Below are 20,912 nucleotides of genomic sequence, written 5' to 3' on the forward strand. Positions count from 1 at the left end.
TTGAGAGGCAGGCTTTAGTGGACAAGAGTCGATCAGAGCTATTGAAGCTCTCTCTTATAGCTATTTATTCTTCCAGGCGACACCTATTTTTAAAACAGATTCACGAATTTTTTTAGAATGAACTTGGAAGGGTTGAGATATAACAGTGGCTTATATAGACCAACGTATGTGACAGTTAGATTTTATTGAGCCCGTGTCTGTGTCTCAAACACGTTCTAGTTACGATAATGTTATCTCTGAGCCGCAGTCATAGTGGCACAATTTCAGATCTTTTTGATTTTTTCCGAACTAAATTAAGTAGTTGAAAAAAAAAAAAAAAAAAAAAATTAGGAGGCCAGACGCCAGATAAAAAGTCTTCAAAGAACACTTATAAAGAAGTTTGTTATTTATATTTTCTAAACAAAAGGAATAGATTATTTTTCTTTGTCCTCTCCTCATCTATATGCAAATTCATAACATTCTAATTCAATGTCTAATAAGACTTGTGTCAAGCGTAATGTGCTAATGTGATTTGTGGTTTGTGGGGTGTGGTTTGTGCAGCCTAAAACAAAATTAATTGAACTTCTGCTTAAAAGCTTAAGATTCTTTGGCTACAATCGGTCTGAGCAATGTAGAATGTCATTTAATAACCATGTCTAGGATTGTAGCTAAACTCGATAGTATGTGCTACATTTGAAAAAAAAAAAAAAAAAAAAAAAATTCATTGACGTTTGCTCACAATATAAGCATAAAGTTAAAAGAGCGGGTGATCACACGTATATGTAGAAGTTTAATTACAGAACTGGAAATATGGGTGTTCGATCCTATATTCACTCCGTAATAACCCTTTTGTTGCAACATCCTATCTGTTCTAGGCTATTTAGGTTTAAGGTATCCGAAACGTATCATTTGCTTTCCACGTGGCGGCACTATCTTCTCACAAAAAGTGGAGCCCATTCCGAGAACGTGGTAAAGTTAAAAAGAGGCAGTTGGAACTTACGTCAATTATTATAGAGGAGAACGCAGGGAAGAGACACATTCTTCGCCCTATGATTAATAAACAGAGTACAGCATTGTAATACAGGCGTTTGAAGGCACCAGATACCATAGACGACGTAGCTTTGGAGTAGGATCCTAAACATTATCAAACAACTGACATTGCGTAAAAGTTAGACATTAGGACAAGAATAAGATCCTTAACAGTTTATAATCTTCAAAAGGACGGAGCCATATTAGGTCGGTGGTTATTACCATGAGTCTCACTCAGACAGCGCTGTCGCTTCCATCTCCACACGGGAGTATCGGACGTGACGTAAGACGACAAAACGACTGTCCAAGCAGAGGAAGTAGCTCCAGTGAATCAAGTTTCAGTACATACACAAGCAAAGATCCTAGGGAGTCTGGCATTCTCCACGATCAGCCGGATCCTTTCTTGTCACAATATTTTAAGCCAAATAATGAAAAGCAATCTATGAGTAAGCATCAGCTCTATTTTGATTCACTTAACACACAAAGAAAATTCAAACTGTTGGAACTATACAAAACATATTTAAATCTTGATGATAGAAAAAAGACTGAATTCAAGTTTGAAAGGCGTGTTCCTCATCCCATTAAAGAATCTCCTTCTTTAGGAAAGACTCTGCCGAAGATATCCTCAATATTGCCTTCATCTCACATTGCGACAACTAAGACTACTTCTTCAGTTCCCCCAGTTCTTAAATCCCCTTCCATCGCAGAAGTTACAAAAGTTTTGTCAACTGAGTTTGTCGAGTGTGAAATCGATGATCTAATTACTTTAATATCAAGGATGTTGTTGTCACTAGTTACTTTGAATGATAAGCTGGTACCACTCTCCATTTCTCTGCCAAATTCGTCTAGCACAGCTTCAGCAAACAGCTTATTGACGAGATATCACTCAAGAATCCCTCCAAGTATATCTATCAAGACATACTTGATGAGGTTGACCAAATTTAATAACTTCACTCCAGCAACTTTATTGACGACGATTTATTATATTGATTTATTGTCACTCCATTATCAACCATATTTCACTTTAAACTCTTGGACTGTTCATAGGTTCTTGTTGGTCGGAACGATGCTTTCGCAAAAGCTGATGGAGGACTTTTTTTACACAAATGATCATTACGCAAAAGTTGGAGGTGTTGCAGTTGGGGAGTTGAACTGCTTAGAGTTAGATTTTCTTTCAAGAGTCGAATGGAAATGCGTACCTACAAAACAACTCGAAAATGGGAAGACTTCCATAAGATATGTAAAGGAAGTTTTAGATTTGTATTATACCCAATTAATTCAGCTAATGGGAAAAAACACGAATAAGGATGATGACTGTGTATATATATCATCGAATGTTTCAGCTTATGATTCTGATATTTCAGTCGACTCCCTTGACGAAGATAATGATCCAGAAGATATCAATGACTTGAAGTACGGAAGCCCAAAAAGTTACCAGCCAAAAATAGATGAGATATATAATTCTCGTGGCGTTACTAAAAATGGAACGTCGTCTCCTCATTTAAAAAGACGATATCCTGATGAATATCCTGATGACTAGATGTGATAACACCGCAAAGCATATGTAGATTATATTTGGAAAGGACAATTAATGTTTGGCATTTTAACATCATATAATCCTAATATACTGTTAAGAAAAAATTATATTTATTCCTGTATCTTGTAAGTAGGCTCCTTTAGAGCACAGAGGTCGAATAAAATCAAACTGCCTAAATTTATTATCACTATTTTATTTATTTATAAGTCCAGTCACTATCACAACTAGCGTAAAAAAAAGAAAAAGAAACTGAGGAGAAATGAACGTTTGCGCCATAAGTCATTATCAACAACGAAATAAACACAATAAAGAAGTAACCATTCATTTGGTTGTCTTCTCTCAAAATATATAAAGAAAAAAACAAATTCTGCTTCACTCTATTCACTATGTGGTTTGATCAACTGAAATGAACAGCACATCTTTCTGTCCACTTTCATAACGGAACCAAAGTTGTTGAACTCACCGCAGTAGTTTGGAGCCAGGAAGACAGTGACGAGCTTCCTCTTGTTGAAAAACTCGTAGCCATCTTCTACAACCATATGGCCCCTCACAATTAGATCCATTTTGAATTTGGCACAAAAATGATCCACATGCTTCTTTCCGAAACAGTAAGACACACCACGGTCATTTTTGGTCCAGCTTGAGCTTCGTATCGCAGGATCAGGGTCAGACCAAAGCAAATCAGCCAACAAACCACTATCAGGTACATCCGTGGGTCTCTTAATTGTCTCGATTTGATTCAAATCGTGCAAGTCCGGAGATAAGCCTCCATGAATGCAGAAGATTTTATCATTAATTGTAGCCGCAATAGGCAAAGTATTGAATACATCAACAAAATCTTTCCAAATCTTACGGCTACTTAACCTTCGCTTACACTCATCATAAAACCCGTATATCTTAGTAATGTTCGCAGATTCATGATTCCCTCTCAACATGAAAAAATTCTCTGGATACTTAATTTTAAAGCTTAACAACAACAAGAAAATTTCTAATGACCTAGGGCCACGGTCAACGTAATCACCCAAAAACAAATAATTTGAATACGGCGGATAGCCACACACATTGAAGATTCTAACTAAGTCGTGAAATTGGCCATGTATATCACCAACAATTTTAACAGGTGGTGATAACCTTAATAAGCTAGGCTGAGTTAAAAATACAGACCTTGCTTTCTGTACTATATATCTTATTTCGTTAGGTGAAATTGGAAATTTTTCTTTGGAAGACCTCTTTGTTTGCTTCTTCATCCCGACATTTAGAAGTTTATCGATAACTGCATCAATATCAATCTCAAATTTCTTACTACTAGGAGCTAAAGGCGGTGACCCTGAAGTAGAAGTTGAGCTGATAGATGCTAATTTAGTTAATTCTTCTCCAAGAGAGTTCTTCGATGATTGAGGTTTAATGAACTTTCCGATCGAATTCTTTTTAATGAATCCGGTTTTCGAAGGCACTTTTCCTGGCTCTGGGGTAGACTCAAGAGAGCCTTCCACGATGGGTTCTAAGCTCTCTTTTGAATCCTCTTTATAATTTCCAAAACCTCCATTTTGTTTTGGAGAATTCCCTGAGCCTACAGACAGTAGCAGGTCCACATCCTTTGTTTCACCACTAGATGTGAAAACCGGAGAAGCAATAGAAATATCAGAACTTTCAACTGAAGAGTGATATTCACTAGGAATGGTTAATAACTTAGCTGCAGAAACGCCAATTTCAAGATCTAAATCCAAATCATGATCTGCAAAAGAGGATCTTCTGAACTTCCGGGGAGATGAGGAATCTTTCTTATTAGATTTCGAAGCTGAGTCTTTGGTTTTTCTTTCTATTTTGATTGCAGGCGTTGTCTTTAAGCAATTTGCTTTATCGTCGTCTTTTCGAGTTTTATATTGGTCATTACTGTCATTATATTTACTATTGTATTGTCGCGATAGACCTCCTTGCTCTTCTGACTCCAGTTCTCCTGAAATTCCAGTGCTAGGATCGCTTAATGTTTGGTTAACGGTATTCGACGAATCATCTCTTGACGGGGCATTTCCCATGTTATTTATAAAAGGGATCACTAGCTTGTAATGAAAAAAAGCTTTTTATTCTCAGCAAAGATAATAAGTAAAGAAGCTATTATATGTCTTTATATAAAAAGGCCTTTCAAAGTTAGATAACCCTTAGATATATTTGCTTTGAAGATGGCGTAGAAAAATTACTGTGGCCTAGACTGGCCGAGACTCGCAATTCTGATGCTGAAATGTACGCCCACATAATGTCCTCGTGATTAGAACAAAAAAGCTCTCGAGAGCTTTTTCCTCCTTTGAGTGAGGCGAAATCTCCCCACGTGGTATTTTTTTATTACCAGCACAAAATATAGGGGGACTACTAATTTGGTAATCAATTTGGGAACCTATGCGTAATTTAGAAACTGACTTCATCAATATGTTAGAGGCACACTTTTGTGATTAGAAGCTTGACCACAAAAAGGGGAAATAGGTAGAATACCTTTTCTGGAAAGAAGTGCTTAATTTAAGTCGTGACTGATCTTGATCTTTTGCGTAAGGGCCAAATAGAGATGGCCGCAGATTGGTCAGATTAGCAAGTTGTCACACAATAAGCTGACATTACTCTTGAACCAATGCTAAGGTTTGTCAGAAGTATTTCAGGCGTGAGCTATAAAATGAAACCCATTACTTCTGCTGGGTGCCTTATAATTGGGGATGAAGTCCTTAATGGTAAGATTCACGATACCAATTCCTTCAAGTTTGCTAAATTTTGTTTTGACGAGCTATCCATACCTTTAAAGAAAACGATTGTTTGCAGCGACGACAAGCAAGATATTGCAAATTGTATCAAGATATTGAATAAAGAATGTGACATGATAGTGACGAGTGGTGGCATAGGGCCAACCCACGATGATGTGACTTACGAAGCACTTGCGGATGCGTATGATGTTCCATGCGAATTAGATAAGGAAGTTGTAGAGAGAATGAGCAAGTTAAGAGGGGATTATTTGAAGACATTGAGTCTGCCACAATTAGAAGCTTTTCATAAGATGGCCACACTCCCAGAATGCAAAAATTCTAGTTTGTGCATTGAGAAAGTATTCGTAGACGATTCTTTATGGGTTCCTGTAATAGGTATTGATGAAAAAGTATATGTTTTACCTGGCGTACCAAAATTATTTGATAGGTTATTGAAAGGATTAGGGAAACATATAATGCCAAGAGTAGTTGGAACGGGATTGACCCGTTATTTTGTCAAAACAAGCACAAAGGAAAGTGAACTTGCTCCATTTTTGACTGCTCTTCAAAAGAAATGTGATGAAAATTTTGATAAAAGTGTTAAGTTAGGATCTTATCCTCATATGGAGTGGAATGTTAATACTGTAAGTATAATTGGTAATAGTAAGATCAAGAGCAGTGAACTAAGGGCTATAGTTGAAGAGATCCTTGCCAAAGTAGGTGGCGATGCCATAGAGATAACTCCACAGGATGAAAGTAAGCTTATTTCTGAGGGACCCCTGCCTAAATGAATTTGTTTATGTACATAGAAATTTATTAAATTACATATATAAAGATGACCTAGTCCTTGTATGCTTGCGCAAAAACTTTGGTAATTTCTTCGATAGCAGATTGAACACCTTCAGGTTTGTCTCCCATACCTTGCACAACATTACCCTTGCCACCAGCTTTACCTCCTACATTGATGGATGCTATCTTTCCTAACTCTGTAGCATTAATGCCTTTAGAGATAGCTTCATCGGAAACGTAACAGCCATGTGCAACCTTATCCGATCCCGCAATTAAGTAAAGAGATTTCTCTTTATGTTGTTTCTTTAATAAGTTAATGGCATCAGTTATTGCTTTGGCATTAGCACTTATCGGAACCTTTGTAACAAGATATTGTGGTGACCTCTCTTCAGAGAGCCATTTATTCACGATTTCAAGCGTTTTCTTCGATTCTTCTTTTTGCTTAGATTTAATTTCATCCTTTATCGATTTATCTAACGCATTGAACTTCGAAGTTAATGCTTGTTTATCCAAAACAGATATCGACAACTTCTTGAGAGCAACTCCCAATTCCTTCGTCTTTGATTCTTTGTACAGACCAAAAGGTAATTCAGTTGTCTTCTCTATTTCAGCCCCAAACTCTTTAGCAAGATGCTGAACATGATGCGCCTCGGTTCCTGTGACGGCAACAATTCTCCTGATTCCTTTTGCAATTCCAGACTCTTCAATTATTACCAAATTCTTAATGTCACCAGTTTTATTGACATGAGTACCACCACAGAGTTCAATCGAAAAACCATGCCATGACTTCTCCTCGGGTACTGATATCAAATCATCGACCGGTTCGCCAATTGAAACAACTCTTACTGGATCTGGATACGTTTCCCCAAAGACAGCCCTCAAGCCATAGATCTTTTTTGCCGTAGCTAAAGCTACTTCCTTTGCATATATCTTCTTGTCGGCTTCAATGTAATCATTCGAAATTTTTTCAACTTTCGAAAGCTCTTCGGGCAGTAAAGCCTGCTTGTGGCTGAAATCAAATCTTAATTTCTCAGGTGCAACCAAAGACCCCTTTTGGTCAACGCCATCTCCCAAGACCTCCCTTAACGCAAAATTCAATATGTGAGTACCAGTATGGTTATTTCTAATTGGCCATCTCCTCAATTCGTCGTAAGAAGCGATGACTTCGTTATCTAACGACAAACTGCCCTCTAACAATATTCCCGTGTGCAAAACATATCCACCATAAGACTGCACGTTTTCGACATTGAATTCTGCCTTTCCATCGATAACTAACTTACCCTTATCATATTGCTGTCCACCTGATTCAGCATAGAAAGGCGTTTTATCCAAAATAATTCCAACTTCAGTGTCAATAGACTCATCAATCGAATCAACAAATGACTTCCCATCGTAAATAGCTAAAATACGAGATTTAATATTCTCCAATCCGTATTTAAAGGAATCATCTGTCTTCTGAATCTTTTCGTTTTCATCCAATTTAGATAAAGCATGAACATCCAATTTGACTAAAGTGGCACTACTTTTATTGCCTCCTGCTTTGGAAGCTTCTCTTGCCTCCTCTTTAGCTTTTTCGAATCCATCCTCGTCGATCTTTAAACCAGCTTCTTCGGCCATTAGTCTTGTCAAATCTACCGGGAAACCATAGGTATCATAGAGCCTCCATACATCCTTACCTGATAATGTTTGCTCGGGCGTTTTAGACGCAATAATAGCATATTGCTCGAATAATTTCTCGCCTCTATCCAAAGTTTTTGCGAAGGACAATTCTTCTTCGTTTAAAATCTCCTTTAAATCTTGCTGGTTTTGAGCAATCTCAGGAAAAATTTCAGAACTCTGCTCAATGACAGTTGGTACCAATTGTTGGAAGAATGAACCAATAGGGTAGTTCATATATTTACGCACATAACGTGCTCCGCGTCTCAAAACTCTTCTCAAAACATAACCTCTTCCTTCATTATTTGGAATGCCGCCGTCAGTTATGGCAAAGGTCAAAGTTCTAACATGATCAGCAATGACTCTGTAAGCAGTATCAATTCCATCTTTATCTTCGCTTCCAAATTTACCTGTGTAAGGTCTCACCCCAGTAATTTCACGGATTTGATCAAAAAGTGGCTGAAAGACATCAGTATCATAATTGGAAGATTTATCTTGCAAAATAGAGACTAATCTTTCGAATCCCAATCCAGTATCAATATGCTTAGATGGAAGGGGTCTTAAGGTCCCATCTGGTTCCCTGTTGTATTGAATGAAGACAATATTCCATACTTCTAAGACATTTGGATCATCCATGTTAACCAAGCTTGAAGCATTTCTTCCTCCAATTCTATCGTAATGGATTTCAGAGCACGGTCCACAAGGTCCTTGGTCTCCCATTTCCCAGAAGTTATCTTTCGCAGATCCTGGTAAAATGTGGTCTTCTGGGACTCCGACATCAATCCAATACTGTTTAGCTTCCAAATCCGGTTCTAATCCTAGTTTCTCGTCGCCTCCGAAATAGGTGGCATAAAATCTATCTTTATCTAGTTTATATACTTCCGTTAAAAGTTCCCATGCCCAAGCTATAGCCTCTTTTTTGAAATAGTCTCCAAAAGACCAATTTCCTAACATCTCAAAAAATGTGTGATGATAGGAGTCTCTACCGACGTCTTCTAAATCATTATGCTTACCACCTGCACGTATACACTTCTGTGAATTAACCGCTCTCTTTAGAGAAACAAAATCCGAACCTGGTTCCACAGTGCCTAAGAAGATTGGCTTATATTGGTTCATACCTGCATTGGCGAACAACAAGGTTGGGTCATTATGAGGAACAACAGACGATGAAGGGACAAACTTATGGTCCTTCTGCTTAAACAAATCCAAAAATGTAGATCTCACCTTGGCAGCTGGCCACTCATTTGTTGATGTAGACATTATTCTTTTTGGAATCGAAGTCTTTAACATAAAATGTTGTCCTGAATAGAAGAAGAAAAAAGGAGGATTTTTCTGGTGATAATAGTCAGTAGAAAAGTGAATAATAACAGTCGTGCGATGAAATCAACTTTCCAATCACACCTTTAGCTTGTTACGATTTGAAAGAAGATCCCTTCAACAGAAAAAAAAAGAGACATATATTATTCAGAAAGTAATATTTGAGATAATTAAGGATTTCTAATATTAAAAAATTTGAACATGTTTTTTAAACAAATAATATAACAAATACTGACAATACAAAGTTAGAATACACAATTATACGGCTCAAGAATAGCTTGTCGCATTGACATAATTCATCTCAAGTTTCCGTGCGAGTGATCGTGCTCCTGAACACTAGGGTCCACATTTGGATCAATGTTGGGATCGACGTGTGCGTTTTGGTTATGTAAAGCAACAGCGGCTGCTGGAGTGGCTTCAATAGCTGCTATCACAGCTGCATCTTGTACCGAGGGAGTATGGTGGTTAGGATCGTCGTTATGTAAATGCGATCCTTGTTGATGTGCCTGCTGAACGAGAGAATGTGGAACATGGGGAGGAAGCGGATTAACCATCACGTTGGTATTGAATGCATTGTTAGTATTGTTAGTACGGTTCAATGGCTTTTCAACCAATGTTCTAGAAAACTTCAGTCTCTTTTTCTTACCTCCAGATGGTTCTGGAGGATGATTGTGGGCTGGATTTATCATCCTTAATACCCATCTTTCTCCCGTAGACTGGTCAAGTGAGCCTGAGTGACTCTGAAACTCATTCAACTTTTCGTCCAAGTTACCGTCAGGAGAAACAGACCCTTTGACTCTTTTTTTATCTTTCTCCGAAGGATATAAGTTGGCAATTAATCTGTATCCGCACTTATTTCTTTTAGTATAGGCTACTCTTTGCCTCTTCGTAGAATCCTTTACTGTCGTTCTAAACAGCCCAGACCTTTCACATTGAAAATAAACTGCCTTAGGCTTGGAAGAATTAATAACAATTTTGCATTGTTCCTCGTCATTGAGAACGTTTTTCACGTACTTCACCAAGTCCTGCTTACTTGGAAACGTTTTGATAACCTCATTTTCCATGTATTTTGAGTGAAGTATTCCAGTCGGCTCATAGTCCGCCGAAGAAGGAGCATGAGTAAACTGATGAGGAGCGTGATGTGGTGGCAACTGATGTTGGTGTTGAGATACTTGTTGCTGCGGAAATTGTTGAAATTGTTGATGTAATTGATGTTGTTGTTGTAATTGCTGTTGTTGATGTTGAAGTTGGGCAGCGGCTGCTGCTGCTGCCGCCGCCGATGCTGAAGCAGAATGGTAGCCATGTTGGTGATGAAAATGGCTAGGATCATCAGGGTGTCCCGCACCATAACCTGATGCAGACACTGCTGCAGCTGCAGTAGCGGTGGCATTTTGATAATCTGCCTGCCTTCCCACCAACAGTCCATTTCCATCAGGGTGACCTTGTAATTGGCCATCGGCATTTACTGTTGATCTCTCGCTCGATGTTGAAGGTCCCAGCATCTTTAATTTATCTAATCCTTATGTTTACCTTCTAGCACTAGTTGTGAATATAAAACAAAAGTCCTGCACAGGTTGTTTGCTGTTTGAATAAAGGATTGTTGTGTATGTTGTATTTTATAAAAATGTGTTGATAGTTCAATTTTCAAAGTTGGCCATGAGCACGACTATTGGTATTTGCACGCTCTCGTAACATCATGAAATCTTATCACATGAAATGTTGCGTAACACTAAATAGTGATATTATTACCAAATGCTGATCATTTTTGTATTAAATCTTTGAATCCATTCATTTCAAACTCAATGGGAATATGATGTCAAGTGTGAACCATCATCCGATAAATATATCGCAGTTCTTTGATACAGTTAATAAAATTCAAATCACAGCCGCTGATCGAGAGTTACACTGGTTCGTGAAGGACGTTATTTTATCCGAATTTCCACAAATAGTGGAAGCTCTCGAAATATGTTCAAATCTTGTATTATATAACTCACCGCAGCATCCTGATCCCGAAAATAGAGTCGAAAGAGGTCCTCCTGTAAAACTACCGGTTTCCTCACCCAAACTGGAGACTCTCAAGGGTATAATTGTCAGAGACGGCGCCTATGTTACTCAGTTGTCAGTTTCTTTAAAGGAGCCGCATTTTAACAAGGTTCTTCATAAACTTCAATTAAAGAAACCCCTACTTCTCGATCAAATCATTACAACAAAAAAAAGCATTGATCGTGCTATGGAACTAATTAAAGAGGCTCAGAAAACCTTAAATTGTACTGAAGAGGACCATAATGCTTTGGTTACAACTTTTAAAACTCTAATGGGGGAAATAAAGACGGCAAAGAATTCGTTACAGTTACCAACCGATCCTGCTCTTGTATTTCCAATCAACGTCACGCCAAGTGATGCATTTGAACCCGAACTTACTCCAAATATATCCTTTGATCTATATATAAGTCAGGCAGAGGTATGCATAGACTTAAAAAACTTGCATAGGATTCAAGATAAACCTTGGTCCAATATTGACGAAAATGGTAAATCGTACATTGATAAGCTTAGGGACGAAATGAAATTACCAAGTACTCATTCAACGACTACCCCGGCCTCAACACCCATAGCTCCTTCGCAACCTCTCAATATGGCTGATATTGAAGATCGGCTTAATCAAATTAGCACAATTCCTCCTGGTCAAAGGTCTACGGATAGAAGTAAGCTATTTTCTGATATTATTAGTCATTTGCTGCTTAAGCCTAAATATGACCCAATTGATTTCATTACAAAGTGTATCACATACAATAACATGGTTGTTACTATAAACAAAAAGATAGAGGTAAGTTCTCCAGATCCAATCTTGGTTAGCGCTTTCACAAAACTTGACAGTATAGAGTACTTAGTAAGTTCATTTTTAGAAAACCTTCAAAAAGTGATGGATGATTAATAATTATTTCCCTGCTTAACAGCTATTCATTTCTTTAAATATATAATTCAATGTGACTTAATTTCTCATTTTAATTTTTTTTGCTGTCAAAGATACGTGAGTCTATGGATACAGATTAAGAACAGTATAGATTTTACTAGTGCAACGTTCAATTGTACCAGTAGATCAGTAGATTCTAGCAACAATAAAAAACAAATACGATATAATCAAATAAGCAGTACTCAATTAGATATAAGTTTACTTAGACTTCCCCAATTACATGAGTCTACTTGGAAGGCAGCCCGCTGGAATTTTAAAAATAAGTTTGAAAAACAAAACAAAATACTCGTACTTAAAAGGTAAAAGCCGTCTATCTCCAATTTATTCACGGCCATCTACGACAATGACCACAGATAAATACTGCCAACTAGCAGACAACTCAATAATAGAAAGACCTATTTTAGATGACAGGAAATACAGATTCTTGAACCTCAAGAGTAATCATTTGCATGCTTTGGTTATACAAGATCCACTGACTGATAAATCAGCAGCATCCTTGGATGTGAATGTTGGTTCTTTTACAGATAGAGAATATGGTATTTCAGGGCTAGCACATTTCTGTGAACACTTGCTTTTCATGGGTACCGAAAAATATCCTGAAGAGAATGAGTATTCAAGCTATTTGTCTAAACATTCAGGCTATTCCAATGCTTATACAGCAAGTGAACACACTAATTATTACTTTGAGTTGAGTTCCGACAACTTAGAAGGTGCATTGGACAGATTTTCCCAATTTTTTATAAGCCCATTGTTTAGTAAGAGCTGTAAAGATAGGGAAATAAGGGCTGTGGATTCAGAGAATAAAAAGAATTTGCAAAGTGACCTTTGGAGACTTTATCAGTTAGACAAACTGACAAGTAACCCTGCACATCCATATAATGGGTTTTCGACGGGAAATATCAAAACTTTAGGAGAAGAACCTCTCGAAAAAAATTTGAATGTTAGAGACATTCTCATTAAGTTTCATAGTGAACATTACTCTTCTAACTTGATGAGTTTAGTTGTATTAGGGAAAGAAGATCTCGACACATTGTCTTCTTGGGTAGCAGATATGTTTTCAGATGTTCCAAATAAAAATTTGGCTAGACCTAATTATAATGGAGTCGAAATTTTAACGCCTGACCAACTAGGCGTTCTAATTAAGGCAAAACCTATAAAAGAACAGCATTCTCTACAAGTCACATTCCCAATTCCAGATGATCAAGAGGAATCTTGGAGCACCAAGCCATCAAGGTACTATAGTCATTTATTGGGACACGAAAGTGCTGGATCTATTTTTCATTACTTGAAATCAAAAAGCTGGGCCACAGAGTTATCAGCCGGAGGTGCGAGACAAAGTCAAGGTAACTCTGCCTTCTCTATCGAAGTAAGTTTAACCCCATCTGGCTTAGAAAACTGGGAAGAAATTGTTGTGAACATTTTTCAATACTTGAAGCTAATCTTAAATGTAGGGCCACAGGAATGGATATGGAAAGAACTTCACAACACTTCTGAAATAGACTTTAAATTTCGACAAAAACAGGAAGCGTCCTCAACAGTATCTAAATTGAGTGGTTCGCTTTACAAGTTTACTGAGAATTCTTTTATTCCAGCAAAATATTTGCTAAGTTCGTCAATTGTTAGAGAGTTTGATAGCCAAAAGATCCAGCAATATGGCGAGTATCTTAATCCGAAGAATATCAAATTGACTTTGGTTTCTCAAAACTTGGAAGGACTCGACAAGAAGGAAAAGTGGTATGGAACTGAATACTCTATTAATTCGCTTCCGAATTCTTTGTCACAAGCCTTACAAACCATTACGCTTAACAATCAATTTAATCTACCAAAAAAGAATGAATTCATTCCCAATGATTTTACAATTTCAAAAATGAAACTGAAACTTCCCTTAACTCATCCTTACTTAATTACAAACAACAATAAGTTTCATATTTGGTATAAACAGGATGACAGGTTCGAAGTCCCCAAAGCTATCATTGACCTAATGCTTCATCTCCCCAACTCCTCTACAACTTGTGAAGCGAGTGTCTGTACGATTTTACTCAGCGAATTTTTAGAAGATGAACTCAATGATATCTCTTACTACGCCTCGATGGTAGGATTAAGATTATCTATTGATTTTAGACGTGATGGCTTATTGATAAAAGTTGATGGATATAATGATAAAATAGCTGTATTGTTAGAAAATGCCTTGACTCAAGTGTTGAACTTCAGTCCAAAAGAAGAGAGGTTTGAAGCCATAAAATTCAAATTAACTCAAGATTTGCGTAATTTTAACTATGCTAACCCATTCATGCAGATGCTGACCCATTTCTTAACATTGGTGAACGATAAAACATACTCTCATGAGGCGAGACTTTCGGTCCTTGACAAGCTTATCTTTTCACTGTTTCAAAATTTTGTTACAAAGTCGATCTGGGAATCTGGTATATTTGTGGATGGTTTGATTCAAGGAAACTTTGATATATTAAAAGCTGAAAGTATCAGAGATGTGATCGAAAGCAAAATATCTCACATTAAAGCAATTGATTCAGATTATTCCAGCGTGAGAAATGTTGTGAGACTCCAGTCATATGTGTTGCCATCGAATCGATCTTTTAGGTATCAAATGCTGCTTAAAGATCCAGAAAATATAAATTCTTGTATTGAATATTATATTCAAATTTCTGAGGATTTAAACGATGTAAAGGTGAGAGTCTTGACGGATCTTTTGTCAACAATTATTCATGAGCCGTGTTTCAATCAGCTAAGAACAAAAGAGCAACTAGGCTATGTGGTCTTTTCCGGAACAAGATTAACGAGAACGACCTTAGGATTTCGAATCTTGGTGCAATCAGAAAGAACAACAGACTATCTAGAATACAGAATTGCGGATTTTTTGAAAGGTTTTGGTATTTTCGTAAATCAAAAATTGACGAGTGATCAATTCAATAAATTCAAGCAGTCCTTGAAAACTAAGAAACTTGCGAAGCTTAAAAATCTCAATGAAGAGGCAAGTAGATTCTGGGAATCCATCACTAGTGGATACTACAATTTCGAAGAGAGATGTAAGCATGCTGAATACTTGGATCACATTACAAGAGCAGATTTCGTTGCTTTCTTTAATAATTATATCTCTGATGAATCTGATATATCATCCAGACTAGTAATGCACCTCTCGTCGCAAAGCCCTCCTAACCAGCCTGACTTGAAGCTTATACAGGCCTCTATTTACAATTTCATTTATCATTATGATTTGCAAATTGATTCCAGCAAGGTAGACGGGATTATTGAAGATAATTTGAGTAACCTAGAAGCCTTGACCGACAGATTGGTACAGTATCTTAAGGAGCTGAATCAGTCTAATCCGATTGTGGAAAACGGTCACATTTCTAGCCTTTTCCTGATTATCAAGGAAGAATTGAAAAGACCTGTTCCTACAGGATACCCGAGTGGGAACCTCATTGATTCAATTGAAGAGTTTAGGAGTGAGTTTAAGAAAAGTGGTCCGCCTGTACCAGTTGAAGACTTATCCAAGTTTTCTTACTTAGATTCTGAAGCACATTTATAGAACATAGAAAAAAATCGTCTATATACAGTACCTAAAGTTTCCTTAATCATATTTAGATTTAATCGTACGTCTTGAGGAAGTTCTATTTTCTTTCAGCTAACATTGAAGATGTCCTTGAGTTTATCGAAAGTGAGCAATTCTTATTTTAGTAAGCTTTTTCTTTCTAATGATGAGTCCGCCGTATCTAGGGACTCTAGGGCAAAGGTTTTGCTACTCGACAAGTTTACAACATCAATCATATCTATGTGCTACACGCAATCACAACTACTCGAGCATGACATCATCTTAGTTGAATTGATAGAAAACCAAAATAAGCTTAATATGATGAAGCATTTAAGCTGTATTGTTTATATTAAGCCTACAAAAGAATCTATCCAAAGTCTAATCAGGGAGCTCAACAAACCACACTTCAGCAACTATAAACTCTTCCTTAACAACATTATTAGTAAAACTCAATTAGAATCCTTGGCAAATGCAGATGAATTTGAAGTCATAAGTAAAGTGATAGAAATATTTCAAGACTACTTAATTGTCAACGACAACCTATTCATGATTAATTTAGAGAATGCTACTCAAAATCAGACTATTGAAGAAAGTAATAGCATCTCCAGTTTGCTTTTGTCTTTAAGAAAATGTCCGCTTATAAAATACGAGTCAACGTCATTCGAATTAAAAAAGCTCAGCTCCGAGATCCTTTATAACATAAATTCAAATACGAATAATAACTTGTTTGATGAATTGAATCAAGCTCTGGATGTTCCCCCACTACTTTTGTTGTTAGATAGAAAAAATGACCCTATAACACCTTTGATATCTCCTTGGACATATCAGTCTATGATCCATGAACTCATAGGTATCAATAGGAATATTGTGGTTTTGAGTGACAAGGAGCAGTTAACCTTGTCTGAAGACCAAGACAAATTTTTTCAAGAATCGATGTATTTGAACTATGGAGACTTGACTGAAAAGTTTCAAGCGTATGTTGAAGAATACAAAAAGCAGACAAAGCAATCCTCAATTGATAATCTCAAGACACAAAACTTATCAGAATTGAAAAACATGTTGACCAAGTTTCCAGAATATAGAAAGTTGTCAAATAATATTTTAAAGCATTTGAACTTGATAAGTGAAATCGATAAACAGATCTCAGATCAAAACCTTTGGGAAGTGGGCGAACTTCAGCAAACAATCATTTGTAATTTGGAAAGTCAGCTGTTTTTGAAATCAAAATTACTTCAAGTTTTAGATAACATCCAAATTTCAACTGTCAACAAGTTGAAATTGATCTTACTATATTCTGTTAGATTCAACAATATGGAAGACTTGAATCACTTTTCGTCAAAGCTTAATGATCCTTTGATCACCAGCCCACTTCCTACAGTTTCACAAAATGGTTTGATAAAAAAGTTCAGAAAACTTTTCAGCTCAAATATAACCTCCAATACAAGCAACAATAACAATAATAATATCGGTAATATATTCAATAATCAGAGGATCAAGATCAATCAGTTGTTTAATCACAACTCGAGTCAATCCACTAAAACGGACAATATCTATATGCAATATACTCCAAAACTTCATGAAATTTTGAATAATGTTCTTAATACCGATGCTCAGAGGAATGATCAAACACTAAGCAATTTGTCAACCGTCATACCAGATAATGTTTCAAATCAGTATGGAGGACGCGTTGATGGATATTCAGCTCAAGATATCATAATATACATAAAGGGTGGCGTGACGTACGAAGAAGCAAGATTGGTGCATGAATTGAATGAATCAAACAACAGTATTAATTTAGTGATTGGTGGAGATTGTATTTTGAATAGTAGTCAATGGTTATCAAAATTATACGATTTAGTAAATGAATCGTGATATATATTTAAATATACATATATATTACATAATACGATCAAGACAAAATATGTGAACTTCTTTGGATGGTGTCAAGGCGCATATTTACCATATTTTTGTTCCCATTCCAATATTTTTTCTGTCAACTTCTCCATTGACGTTAAGTTTTCGCTAAAGTTTAGAAGAACTTTGTTATTATCTATATCCTGTGCGTCATCATTTGAACTCTCTTTATAGCTAAAAATTTCAATTTTGTTGATACGCTCCTCTTCTAATTCCATCTGGGTTCTACCTAGCCATTCGAGAATTGCTCCAGTTCTTTTACGTAATTCATAGATGGAGGATTTTTCACTTACATACCTTGGTTTCGAGTTTTGACTTATTAATTCTTCCTTCGTCGAAAGTGAATTATTCGACTTGTCGGAAGCTGAAGAAGTCCCCAGTTTTTTAGTAGTCTTTGAATGTCCCTTCAATGTTTTGCTTTTCGTTCTTGATTTCTTTATTTTTGGTGCATGACTCGTGCCCTCGCTATTCGCAGTATCTTCATCGTTTGTTTCTCCTTTCTCAGTTCCTGAAGGTCCTATGTCTGACTCGTTTGCATTTTTCCGGTGGTCGTCCACATCGCTCCCTTTGGCTCTTCTTTTACTCTGGGGTCGCTCATCTTCGCGGGTCATGCTAACTCCCGATTCCTTCGCGCTCTCTTTTAGAGCCTTTTGCAATTGTTCATCATACATATCATCAAAGTGTCGCCTCTCCTTTCTAGAAGGCTTTGGATCTGAGTTCGCCGAAGCCGATGTTGTCGGCCTCTTCGTTCGCAGTCTGTTCGACAGTCCTCCAGCAAACTCATTTGATGCAAATTCCGATAGCAATTTCTTTCTCTTGTCATTCGCTGGCTTGTATAATGTTCTGACAGCCTCATCCCCTTCATTAATGAATATGTGTAAGTCTGGCTTGCACAATTCACACCAGTACTTTTCGGGAACATCATCGTTTGTGAAGAGCCCCACACAGTACCCATGTTGCCATACAGAGCATTTATCACATTGAATAAATAATCCTTGGTCAATCTTGATAGAGTATTCTGACTGTAAAAAGCTTGCAAGTTGTTGGTTTATATTTTGCGTACTGATCTCGTCCCTTCCACATATGCACCTTGTTATTTCTTCTTCTTCTTCAATCTCATCCTCAAACACATTTACGCCTTCATCATCATCGCCTATTCCAGAACTATGTCCAGACAGACCAGAATGATTTCTAGATCTCTCTGATCTTCTTGACATTATTCAATCATAAACTGTGATACTGCTTTTGAATAAAGAAATTGGTTAATGTACAGATAGCTGGCTGGCAGTTAACTTTCGATGGGAGATTTATTATGGCAGTTTTCTATATTAAATGCGGAATCGCGGTTTTAAGTTAAACATTGTGTTAGTATATTTTACTTTGCACTATAAAGAAGATGGCTAGTTGATTACAAGAGAACTCTAATAATAAATATAGCAATATACATCTCAGAGTTACTTGTTTCTATACATAAACAAAAAGATAATTAATTTGAAGCTATTCAAATGGATAACTTCAAAGAGCCATTTCTATCGTATATCCCTGGATTTCGGATGTAAGGGTCCAACTGGATATAATTCTCAGATAGCTTGATACTTATATCAATCTTGTCTTGCAAATATTTTGAACTCACATCTGGATTGGTGGATTCAATCCATTGTTTTGTTGTTTCTAGGAAAGTGGCATATAACTTATCTCGTTCCTTCCGCAATTTCCTGAACTTGGCATCCTTTTGCAAAGGAGGTCCCCCGTGTCGATTTCCTGGTATTGGATACTCATCAGCATACGAGTCATTACCGCCAATAAAGTCTGGTATGTGGCATAGAGGAATATATTTTTCCAACTCTTCAACCGTTCTTGTAAAATGGATCCTAGATGCTATAACTGGATCTATCCAGTTTTTGATAATGTCCCAGACAATTGAAAAGATCCACGGTGCGTTGTGTAACAATACAAGTCCCAAGCTGTCTGGATATTGAGCTTCGAAAATTTCAGCTATGAATTTTATTGCAGCATAGTCTGCATTTTTGAGAGAAAAGCCTGTCAAATCGAACAAAATTACTGCCGAGTCAACAAAATCCGTTGCCTGTCGAAAGAATAGCCTACACCACTCAATCGTTAAGACAATATATCTTTTAGTATCTGGCAACGAATCAGAAGTATAATGTCTCCTCGTTCTGAATACAAAAATTCTATTACCATCGTAATCAGTTCCCCTTAAATAAGACTTCGAAACAGTGAAATTTCGGATGAACTCAGAGTCAGTATCATGTAAATAAGACGGTGCGTCGCCCTCCAAGAGCCAATCTGCTGTAGGAAAGTCTTTTGATCTCCATTCCATGTTCTTGAAAAACAGTTGAAGCGATCTTTCAGTGTCATACCCTCTTATTCTTACGTGATTTAGAAGAAAATTATCAACTAGGTTGACATTGTTGCTTGCGAAAAATGCATTGTGAGTTGTGTTTGCCTTGAAATCAGATTTCAATGGCAAGATTGACTTTTTTGGTTTGACTTGCTTATTGATTGATCCATCCCTCAGTTTGTAGGAGCCTCGCTTCGGTACTTTTTTCCGACACAGCACCAAATCTTCCTTTCTTGAAACATTATTATCCTCATTGCTGTATGAGGGTGATGCAGTAGTGAAAGTTTCTGATGAGTTGACGGAGTTAGTGTCCTTCGCCTCTGTTTCCTCTTCTTCTTCGCTCGATTCAATAGATTCGTAACCATCGCTATACTTATATCCCTGCTTGTAGTAATGACTATAGATATAATGATATCGTTCTGAGGGCTTTTTAATAGGCACATATCTTTCTGAAGAGGACAATGTTTGTAAATGTTTCAATCTTTCAGAGTTTTGCAGCTGCCCGCAGCTTTTCTTTCTCCAGCCAAAAAAATTTCTTTTCTTCCTAAGAAACAGCAGAGATGTGTCTCTTGTTGTGATCGAATTGTTGGTAGAAGTATAATTTATATTTTGCCCACTCAAGGACTTTTTCAATTCATTCTTGGATGTTGTACTAGAGGCAACGAAACTTCGCTTAAATGCTATATCCGAATCTGATATATCTAGGTCATATCCCCAAAATTTTAACAAATATGCCCAAACTTGCTTCAATACAATCTCTTGCTCGCCAGTGAGAGTTTGAATACGACCTGGTTTGGGCTCTGAAGGCATATTCTCAGTTACAGTCATTCACCTTGAATAGATTCGCTGAAACTTGGAGGTTAGTCTCGTTAATTTCCTCTTCCTTCTCGCCAGTTGAGGCTAACCTTTCAAAGGAAACTTGCTTGATTGTTTCACGAACTTCTTTACAGAATCTAAAAGATTGCCTTCTTTCACTTAATTATTTAGGGAAATAATCTAGAATCCTCTCTTCTATTAGAATGCTAACAATATCGTACTTTTGATTCAATTGAAGCTGATAACTTAATTACAGCGCAAATTTG

At 36.9% G+C, this 20,912-nt stretch overlaps 10 protein-coding genes across 10 annotated transcripts; 5 read left to right on the forward strand and 5 right to left on the reverse strand.

The window, feature by feature from the left end:
• Positions 1-1,231: 1,231 nt before the first annotated feature.
• On the forward strand, positions 1,232-2,548 carry PRCAT00003374001 (uncharacterized protein; the record flags this gene model as incomplete). The annotated part of the gene is made up of 1 exon (XM_062953297.1): positions 1,232-2,548. The coding sequence occupies one exon, from the start codon at positions 1,232-1,234 to the stop codon at positions 2,546-2,548; it is 1,317 nt and encodes a 438-aa protein (XP_062810114.1).
• A 374-nt stretch (positions 2,549-2,922) lies between these two features.
• Positions 2,923-4,581, reverse strand: SAL6 (Sal6p; the record flags this gene model as incomplete). The annotated part of the gene is made up of 1 exon (XM_062953298.1): positions 2,923-4,581. One exon carries the CDS (start codon positions 4,579-4,581, stop codon positions 2,923-2,925), a length of 1,659 nt encoding a protein of 552 aa, XP_062810115.1.
• A 584-nt stretch (positions 4,582-5,165) lies between these two features.
• On the forward strand, positions 5,166-6,062 carry PRCAT00003376001 (uncharacterized protein; the record flags this gene model as incomplete). The annotated part of the gene is made up of 1 exon (XM_062953300.1): positions 5,166-6,062. The coding sequence occupies one exon, from the start codon at positions 5,166-5,168 to the stop codon at positions 6,060-6,062; it is 897 nt and encodes a 298-aa protein (XP_062810116.1).
• Positions 6,063-6,111: 49 nt separating this feature from the next.
• Positions 6,112-9,006, reverse strand: ALA1 (alanine--tRNA ligase; the record flags this gene model as incomplete). Its single annotated transcript, XM_062953301.1, has 1 exon — positions 6,112-9,006. One exon carries the CDS (start codon positions 9,004-9,006, stop codon positions 6,112-6,114), a length of 2,895 nt encoding a protein of 964 aa, XP_062810117.1.
• Positions 9,007-9,329: 323 nt separating this feature from the next.
• Positions 9,330-10,535, reverse strand: RBF1 (Rbf1p; the record flags this gene model as incomplete). The annotated part of the gene is made up of 1 exon (XM_062953302.1): positions 9,330-10,535. One exon carries the CDS (start codon positions 10,533-10,535, stop codon positions 9,330-9,332), a length of 1,206 nt encoding a protein of 401 aa, XP_062810118.1.
• A 308-nt stretch (positions 10,536-10,843) lies between these two features.
• Positions 10,844-11,965, forward strand: RAV2 (Rav2p; the record flags this gene model as incomplete). The annotated part of the gene is made up of 1 exon (XM_062953303.1): positions 10,844-11,965. One exon carries the CDS (start codon positions 10,844-10,846, stop codon positions 11,963-11,965), a length of 1,122 nt encoding a protein of 373 aa, XP_062810119.1.
• A 259-nt stretch (positions 11,966-12,224) lies between these two features.
• On the forward strand, positions 12,225-15,551 carry STE23 (metalloendopeptidase; the record flags this gene model as incomplete). The annotated part of the gene is made up of 1 exon (XM_062953304.1): positions 12,225-15,551. One exon carries the CDS (start codon positions 12,225-12,227, stop codon positions 15,549-15,551), a length of 3,327 nt encoding a protein of 1,108 aa, XP_062810120.1.
• A 108-nt stretch (positions 15,552-15,659) lies between these two features.
• Positions 15,660-17,426, forward strand: PRCAT00003381001 (uncharacterized protein; the record flags this gene model as incomplete). Its single annotated transcript, XM_062953305.1, has 1 exon — positions 15,660-17,426. One exon carries the CDS (start codon positions 15,660-15,662, stop codon positions 17,424-17,426), a length of 1,767 nt encoding a protein of 588 aa, XP_062810121.1.
• A 71-nt stretch (positions 17,427-17,497) lies between these two features.
• On the reverse strand, positions 17,498-18,685 carry PRCAT00003382001 (uncharacterized protein; the record flags this gene model as incomplete). Its single annotated transcript, XM_062953306.1, has 1 exon — positions 17,498-18,685. One exon carries the CDS (start codon positions 18,683-18,685, stop codon positions 17,498-17,500), a length of 1,188 nt encoding a protein of 395 aa, XP_062810122.1.
• Positions 18,686-18,969: 284 nt separating this feature from the next.
• PRCAT00003383001 (uncharacterized protein) lies at positions 18,970-20,640 on the reverse strand (the record flags this gene model as incomplete). Its single annotated transcript, XM_062953307.1, has 1 exon — positions 18,970-20,640. The coding sequence occupies one exon, from the start codon at positions 20,638-20,640 to the stop codon at positions 18,970-18,972; it is 1,671 nt and encodes a 556-aa protein (XP_062810123.1).
• Positions 20,641-20,912: the final 272 nt, after the last annotated feature.

This window comes from Priceomyces carsonii (genome assembly GCF_900007245.1).
Source record: "Priceomyces carsonii strain CBS4050 genome assembly, scaffold: Debaryomyces_carsonii_scaffold_3, whole genome shotgun sequence".
Classification (NCBI taxonomy): domain Eukaryota; kingdom Fungi; phylum Ascomycota; class Pichiomycetes; order Serinales; family Debaryomycetaceae; genus Priceomyces; species Priceomyces carsonii.